The following is a 9,211-nucleotide window of genomic DNA, read 5'->3' as shown; positions in this document are numbered from 1 at the left end:
GATATTAGAAATTATAATTGCCAACCATTGGAAGCGGAACACGTGAAAACCTCATGTATTTCACCGTCATAACTTAATAGTGTAACATCCAGGAGAGCTTCAGCGGATTCAAACGGTGGCGGGGAGAGAACAGTGACAGCGATACATGGTTAAAACTTTGCGGAAAAACAATCAGAGCAATCTGACAGATGATCCTGGGATCAAGAAGACACGTTTGCCTGTTGGAAGAAGCAAGCGGGCAGAGCTTATTACAATGGGGGAAACCCAATGAGATGAAGAAAGCAGTGGCAGGTCGGCACAACTATGTTGTGAATGAACCAGAGTGGGGAGACTCTGACATTGTTGAAAGTGATGACAGTATGGAGGTAAGTCAGGGTAGTGAGAGAATGAGAGAGAAAAGAGGGAATGAGTTGTTATTATATATATATATATACTGTGATTTGGCGAGGAGAGGGGAATCTCTTCAATGAGTCCGGTGAAATTAACAACTGTATTGAGAAACCAGGTTGGGGATATACACTTGGCTCAGGTTTTGAGAGATGGAAATCTGTTGATTGTTTGCAGGAATGAAGAACAGAGGGATCGGGCTGGAAGGATGAAAGAAGTGGGGCGGTTTAAAGTGGAAAGTATAAGTCATGTTGCAGGAGGAAGTAAGTGGAGCTAAGGAGTGATTTGAGGGGTGCCAGTTGGACTCACAATGGAGGAAATTAAATCAAATTTAAAAGGAAGAACCCTGAAAGGTGCTCGGCGGTTGCAGGTAACTTGAGAGGGAGTGAGGAAAGACAGTGAGCATGTTGTATTAGATTTTGAAGACAAAGTGCTCCCAAAGAAAGTGACTCTGGGCTTTTTAAGCTGCACTGTAAGAGAGTATGTGCCAAAGCCAATGAGGTGTTACAACTGTCAAAGGTTTGGTCATACAGCCAAGACATGCAAAGGCAGAAGAAGATGTGCCAGATGTGGGGAAAATCACAAGTATAGGTCATGTGATCATGAACAACCAAAGTGCTGTAACTGTGGTGGCAATCACAGTGTGTCTTATGGGGGATGTGAAGTGGTGAAAAGGGAAGGAGAAATACATCAGGTAAGAGTTCAGAATTTGGTTCCCTGGTGGACAGATGAATGTCGTAAAATAGTGAGAGAGAGGAACAGAGCCCTCAGGTTATTAAGACGAACTCATAATGTGCAGAATTTAATCAGATACAAGCAAGCACAAGCAAGGGTTAGGAAAATTATACATAAAGCAAAAAGACAAAGCTGGCAGACCTTGTGCAAAAAAACTGCAAGATCAACACCTGTGGGGGAGGTTTGGGGCATGATTAGGATCATGAGAGAAACCAGAAAGGAACGGCAGTATCCAGTACTGAAGATGGGGGAGGAAGCAGCAGCGTCCAATGAAGAGAAAACAGAGATGTTAACGAAGGCACTTACTCAAATGCATAGTTCTGATAATTTGACTGAGGAGGTAGAGAGGAAGGGAAATGACAAGATCAGCTCATCCTGGAAGTCTTGAGAGAAGGGACAATACTAACAGTACAATGGATGCTCCATTTACAATGGAAGAAATGAAGAGAGCAGTAGCAAGGTCTGGACTAACATCTCCTGGGAAGGATCAAATCTGCTATGTTATGTTAGAACATTTAGGAGATTTAGCATCCATGAAACTGCTAGCTCTCTATAACAAAGTATGGGAAGTGGGAAAATTGCCAACTAGTTGGAAAGAGGCAGTGATTATTCCTGTCAGGAAACCAGGGAAGGATCCATCAAATCCAAAAAACTATAGACCAATAGCACTCACATCACACATAGGTAAGATAATGGAAAGAATGATTACAGAAAGATTAGGGTTTTTATGGAAAGCAGAGGAATTCTTTCCCCTCATCAGAGTGGATTTAGGAGGGGTAGAGAAACTATGGATCCTCTTATATGTTTGAAAACAGATTAAGAAAGCACAAGTTAATAAAGAATCTGTAGTGGCAGTCTTTTTTGATGTAGAAAATGCATATCATACGGTTTGGAAGGAGGGGTTAATGATCAAGTTAAATATGATGGGAATAGTGGGAAGAGCATGTAATTGGATTAAAGACTTTTTATTTGATAGATTTATTCAAGTCAGAATTGGGACAGCCTTATCAGAAAGATATATGGTAGATAATGGTACCCCTCAGGGCAGTGTTATTAGCCCAATACTCTTTTCCATCATGATGAATGATGATGGAGCTTTGTGGAAAAGAGTAAAGAATATAAGTCATATTATAGATAAAATGCAACAGGCAGTTAACATTGTAGAAAAATGGTCATATTCTTGGGGATTTAAGTTTTCAGTTGAAAAAAACAAAACATTAATGTTCACTAGAAAGAGAGGTGCTGGCACACAGATAAACATATATGGGCAAAGAATAGAGCAGGTCAAAGTCTTTAGATTTTTGGATGTGTGGTTTGACGAAGAGTTAACATGAAAGGAACACATTCATAAGATAACAGCCAAGTGTAAAAATATATTAAATGTGATGAGATGTTTAACAGGATCAGAATGGGGAGCAAGCAGATCTGCAATCAAAAATATTTATGTAGCGCTGATTAGAGCAGTATTAGATTATGGATATATTGCCTGCGGTTCAGCAGCAAAAACCTCATTAAAGAAGTTGGAGGTGGTGCAAGCGCAAGCTTTAAGACTTTGTTGTGGTGCTTTAAAAACAACACTTGTGTCCGCTCTTCAGGTTGAGATGGGTGAAATGCCGCTGCACATCAGACACAAGCAGTTAATGATGAACTACTGGACAAATCTTCAAGGGCATTCCGAAGATCGACATCGACACAAGGGTAGGACACACCAGGCTAAATAAAACACTGCATTTAATAAACAAACATCTCTCAGGATTATGTGACCTATGTCAAATAGAGGAACCAGTGGAACATATCATTTTGCAAACATGTGACTCCTCACTTCCAGAGTTGTTGTGTGTTTTGACCATGAACCAGAACTGACATGTCTCCTACTTGTTTTTAAAACACAAGGCCACTTGACTGTGTGAGATCTTATATGCCTTTTTACTTGAGACACATCAAAATCTCTTTTCCTGCAGGTCTTGGAGAGTTATGACCTCTCACCTGTGTGGATTCTCATGTGGGTCGTCAGGCTACTTTTACATCTCAAAGCTTTCTCACATGTTGTGCAAGTAAATGGCTTCTCACCTGTGTGGATTGTGTGTGATGTTCTAAAATTATTAAGGTTTCATTTTCTAAAGTCAGCTGCTGTAGTGTACCTCCTCTAAATGTGGTCCGGCCAAACTGAGCTCTGGCCAGCCTGCATTCTGATGGCGGTGGCTTCTGCGTGCATCTACACCTGCAGTAACATTGCATTTTTCCTCATTCAGTCTACAGGCACAGATCACAGATGTAACAGACACAAGGTCAAAACAGTTTCTCCCACATTCTGGTGTCACTGTTGACAAGTTGCTCATATGCACCAAAGAACACGATGTCTGCAGATATAACCAAGGTAAATTTTAGACTTTTAAGACCTTTTTAATCCCACCTTATATGGAATTTAAAACCATCTCATGGCTGTCATAAATGGTACTTATTATTGTAATATTCAGAGATATACAGCAAGGAAACAACGTATTTTTCTTCGGTCTGTGCGATGATTGTAAACTGTCATTGGGTCTGTCAGGCTGGAGAAATTTTCACAGTAATGTGACCAAAAATATTTAAAACCCACTGACTCTGAATTTAAGACAGTTTAAGACTTTTTAAGGCCTTATATTAAGAAAACTTAATTTCAGACGTTTAAGACATTTTAAAAGGAGCTGTAGACACCCTGACAAAAGATCACAGCAACAGGACAAATCTTCTGGGATCAGTTTATTACTGTGCTCACTGCAAAATCAGTCATACTTTTAATTACAGGTTCCGCTCACATTTTCATGGACAATATTTTCAAACTTTTTCATGACTTTTCAAGGACTCATAATGAAGAATTTTCTTTTTCTTTCCCCACTTGCCCGGCGTTTTTCAAACATCAGATTCAAACTCTATGTAAACATAATTGGCACACAGGAAGGGAGAGACAAACTGAGGGAGAACATGACAAAACACACCTGATGGTAAACAAACATTGTCACACATCGACGCATATTAAAGCTACATTAAGACGCCAGCTTCAGAAGATGAATTTGCCATTATGTTACATTATATGGAGGGTTATCCACTGAAGATGATTCTAATAATTTCATTATACACAAACAAGTTCTGTGACTTTTAATGATTTTGACTAATTCCATGACTTTTCCAGGTTTTCCATGACTCTTGCAAGTATAAAATTCATTCAGACTTTAAAGCAGTCTCCTCCTTTTGTTCTTTATCTCACTAGTTTAACTTTTCCAGACCTGCAATTTCAATTAAAATTCAGGATTTGGACTTCACTCCCCACTTTTCTTAGCATGCTTTATGGAACAGGCCTCTGAAAGCTCTGCCACATGTTTTGCATGTAAACAGTCTCTCTCCTGTATATGTGTGACTTCAACTGGAACCTCTGTGCTCAAGTGATGCACCTTTACACCTGTGTGTGTTCTCATGTGGATTGTCAAGTTACTGCTAGATCTGAAATGTCTCCCACATGTTTTGCAAGTATACGGCTTCTCCCCTGAATGAGTCCTCATGTGGACTAACAAGACATCACTACGTCCGAAAGCTCTCCCACAAACTTTACAAGTATACGGCTTCTCACCTGTGTGGTTTCTCATGTGGCTAATCAGGCAATGTTTCCCTGTAAAACCTCTCCCACGCGTTTTGCATGTATACAGCTTCTCTCCTGTGTGGACTCTCATGTGCTTTGTCAATGTGGACACATCCCTGAATCTTTTCCCGCAGGTCTTGCAAAGGCATGGCCTCTCACCTGTGTGGATTCTCATGTGGACTTTCAAGTCACCATTACGTCTGAAAGCTCTCCCACATACTTTACAAGTATACGGCTTCTCCCCTGAATGAGTCCTCATGTGGCCTAACAAGACATCATTACGTCCGAAAGCTCTCCCACATACTTTACATGTATACGGTTTCTCACCTGTGTGGATTGTCATGTGCCTTTCCAGTCCTGACTTCTGACTGAATCTTGTCCCGCAGGTCTTGCAAAGGTAGGGCTTTTCACCTGTGTGGGTTCTTATATGAGCGCTCAATGCTGATGTGTCACTGAATCTTTTCCCACATGTTTTGCAAGAAAACGGCTTCTCACCTGTGTGGATTGTCATGTGCCTTTCCAATCCTGACTTCTGACTGAATCTTTTCCCGCATGTTTTGCAAGAAAACGGCTTCTCACCTGTGTGGGTTCTTATATGAGTGCTCAATGCTGATGTGTCACTGTAGCTTTTCCCACATGTTTTGCAAGAAAACGGCTTCTCACCTGTGTGGCTGTTCAGGTGTCTCTGCAATTTTGACTTGCGCTCAAAACCTTTCCCACATATGTCACATTTTAAAGGCTTTTTACCTGTATTTAAGTTTATCACAGCAGAGGTGTGTGGACTGTTACTGTTCATTTCACTTTCATGATGTCTTTTCTCTGCTTGAAGCTCTGTGTTTCTAGTTGATCCTGAGTCTCCATGCTGGTATTCTTCCTCATCTTGGCTCTCAGCTACATCAGAGTTGTGACAGAGCAGCTGGTGCTCACTGGTTGGTATCACAGAGCTTATAACTGGTATAATGACAACAGACTCTTTCTCTGCTGCACTTTGAGTGTCATCATGAATGAAGTCCAGAGTCTGATCTTCACTCTGCTCACTTTCCTCATCAGCAGGAGTCAACATGAAGCCATCAGTCTCCTGCTTCACTACAAGCTGCTCTCCCTCCTGACTGCTGCACACTTCCTCCTCTTCCTCCTTAATCTGTGGAGGCTCTGGCTCCTCTTGGTCCACACTGGACTTCCTCTCCTCAATACAGAGCTGCTGCTCAGGGACAACCTCCTCCTCCTTACACACATGTTGCTGTGGGAGCTCTGGAGGGACACACAACAACACCAACAGCATACTAATGTCATGCTACAGCAAATATACACACACCACAGTAAATATGTCCTAATTCAACTTTACACACCTGTCCTGTGTAACTTTATTTCAGGCTTCAAAACGATATCCAACAGTCTGCGCTGACGATCGATCTCTTCCTCGTACTCGACGATGCTTCTTTTAAAAACTCCCAATATTTCTTCAGCAGCAGCAGTTAGTCGCTCGTTGACAAACTCTCTCAAAGACTCAACTGAACACATTGTTGTCTAATGTAGGCTACAGTAAATGTGGCTCGAGGTTTAACTCATAGATTAACCTCCCGGAGTGAACTCAGTCATTTGGGGAACGCGAGTGGCGCCTTTTTCTTGTTTACTTCTTCTTCTTCTTCTTCTCCTTTTTTAACGGCAGTAGCAAACTATGATAGTGCATTACCGCCACCCTTCGGTGTGTGTGATTACTGTATAGGCTTACAGACTACATTTTGCACAATAAAAGGGAAAAAAACAAAACAAAAAACAAACAAACACTCATACCCGTTTATCTAGTCCTGTACTTCTAAGATACCCAAATACTCTACTCATTATTCTATCTGTCGAGGGCTTATCTAATATTTCTTTTATGCTAAATTTCATCCCTATTTCCTCAATATTTCTTTTTAATTTTTCTCTTTCCCTTTCATACTTTTTACATTTCATAAAAATATGTTTAACACTTTCTTCCTCTTTACAAACACTGCACTCTCCGTTTCTGTGTTTCCCTATCACAAATAACGTTTTACTTAGTCCTGTGTGTCCTAATCTTAACCTTGATAAAATAACCTCCTCCCTCCTGTTCCTGCCTCCCTGTCTCAGTCCCCCTACAGAGGGGTTTATAAAAAACAGATCTCTTCCTTTCCTTTCATTATTCCAACATTTCTGCCATATATTCTTGATTTCTTGCTTTATTAAAGTCTTAGTTTCTGCTTTACTCATCTTAGTTGTTGCTGTAATTTTATCATATTTGAGAGCTTTCTTTGCATACCTGTCTGCAAGTTCATTTCCTTGCACTCCTACATGTGCTGGTACCCAAACTAATTTTACATGCAACCCTAATCTTTGAATTTTAAAAAGTAACACAAATATGTCATATATAAAGTCCTGTCTGCAACCTGAAATGTCTGATTGCATATTTTCCAATGCTGACAATGAGTCTGTGCATATTATGGCTCTTAATGGTTTTATTTCCTCAACCCATTGCAATGCTAGAATTATTGCAACAATTTCGGCAGTAAACACTGACGGACATATCTGTGTGCGATCCTCAAACTGTTTTTGTTCCGGCAGTAAACACTGATACACCATTACTTATCCTTACAGCTTTCTTTAATTCTAATTCAGGTATCACATAAGCTGCACCTACCTGACCTGTTTCTGGACCTTTTGATCCATCTGTAAAATTTTTAATATATCCATAATAGTTATCTAGATGCATTGTAGTCATCTCTCCACAATTTTTACTCTTCTTAATTTTTGTTTTCAATGATATATCTACCTCCGCTCCTGGTGACAACCATGGAGGGATATGTGGAAACGCTGCAGCTGAACAAAAGTCTTTGCCTGTTATCCCTAACTTCCTTGCTTCTTCCTCTAATGTCCATCCTATACATTTTTGCTTACTGTGACTATGCTCCCATGATGGTTCCAGAGCCCTCCTTGTCGGATGATCTTCTTTATGTCCTTTTAAATTTACCCATTATACCAAACTTATTTGAAGTCTTCTTAAATCTATTGGCAATTCTCCCATTTCAACTTGCAATGCAGGGATTGGGGTAGACTTACAAGCCCTGCAACATATCCTTAAAGCTGCACTTTGTATTATTTCTATTTTATCCAGATGTATTTAGATGCAGATCCATATGCTATACATCCATAGTCCAATGTTGATCTTATTAACCCTATATATAGCATTTTCATTGTTTTCTTATCAGCTCCCCACTCTCTACTTCCTACACTTCTAATTACATTTAATACTTTTTTCACTTCTCAATTGTCTTACCTATATGCACCTGCCATGTAAGTTTGGAATCAAACCACATTCCTAAAAACTTTATCACATTCACCCTTTCTAAAGTTTTCCCATATATTTTGAACTTAAATTCCTGTTGTATTTTCTTTTTGGTAAAGAATATAGCTTTGGTTTTCTCCCCTGAAAATCTGAATCCCCATTTCATAGACCATGACTCTACATTATCAATTTCTCTTTGTAAAGTCTTCACAATGTATTTTACATTTTTCCCCCGTTTCCATAATACTCCATCATCAGCAAAAAGAGATCTTCCTACATCACTTGCAACTGAACTATATATATCATTTATCATGATAGAAAATAAAACTGGACTAATCACACTTCCTTGAGGTACTCCATTCTCTACCGGCAAGCACTAAACTAAACAACTAAACAAAAACTTTTATTTATTCTTACCTTTATTTTCCTGTTATTTAGAAAATCTTTGATCCAATTAAACATGTTTCCCTCTAATTTTTATCAATACTCCCTCTTTCCATAACATATCATAAGCTTTTTCTACGTCAAAGAAGACTGCAGCAACTATTTCTTTATTAGTTTGTGCATTTCTAATTTCTGACTCTAGATTTATTATTGGGTCCATCGTACTCCTCCCTTTCCTGAAACCACTTTGGTATTTTGATATCAAATTCCGTACCTCTAAGTAATATGTTAGTCTTTCTACTATCATTCTTTCCACTATCTTCCCTAAATGGGAAGTTAAGGCAATAGGTCGATAGTTTGTTGCTTTGCCTGACTCTTTCCCTGGTTTCTTGGTTGGAACTATCACTGCTAATTTCCAACCATTTGGAAGCTTTCCCTCAGTCCATATCTTGTTGAATAATTCCAATATAACCATTAATGTATCATCGTTTAAATGTTTCAGTATTGCATAACTTATTTTATCTTTTCCTGGAGAGGTAATTTTTGCTTTCATAATTGCTCTTTTCATTTCATCAAGTGTAAACAAAGAGTTTAACGTATTTTCTTGAGCTTTATTGCTCTCTAGATATTCTACATTCTGCCTTTTCGTATTTTCTCTTCCTTTCCTTCTTCTTCTTCTTCTTCTTTTTTCTTTCTTTCTTCTTCTTCTTCTCTCAATTTATTGGGGGATCTTAATGGAATACGAAGTAAACGTTTGCTATGTGGAACTTTTGTTTAGCGGCTTG

General features: G+C 39.3%; 1 protein-coding gene across 1 annotated transcript; it reads right to left on the bottom strand.

Annotated features, from left to right (window-relative positions):
* Nucleotides 1-3,851: 3,851 nt before the first annotated feature.
* LOC117256675 (uncharacterized) lies at nucleotides 3,852-6,378 on the bottom strand. The gene is made up of 2 exons (XM_033626243.2): nucleotides 6,088-6,378; nucleotides 3,852-5,989 (listed from the first exon to the last, which is right to left on the bottom strand). The coding sequence occupies exons 1-2, from the start codon at nucleotides 6,257-6,259 to the stop codon at nucleotides 4,422-4,424; spliced, it is 1,740 nt and encodes a 579-aa protein (XP_033482134.2). The 5' UTR covers nucleotides 6,260-6,378; the 3' UTR covers nucleotides 3,852-4,421.
* Nucleotides 6,379-9,211: the final 2,833 nt, after the last annotated feature.

The sequence above is a fragment of the Epinephelus lanceolatus genome, chromosome 1, assembly GCF_041903045.1.
Source record: "Epinephelus lanceolatus isolate andai-2023 chromosome 1, ASM4190304v1, whole genome shotgun sequence".
Taxonomy (NCBI): Eukaryota; Metazoa; Chordata; class Actinopteri; order Perciformes; family Serranidae; genus Epinephelus; species Epinephelus lanceolatus.
This window is presented reverse-complemented; position numbering and strand designations above follow the sequence as displayed.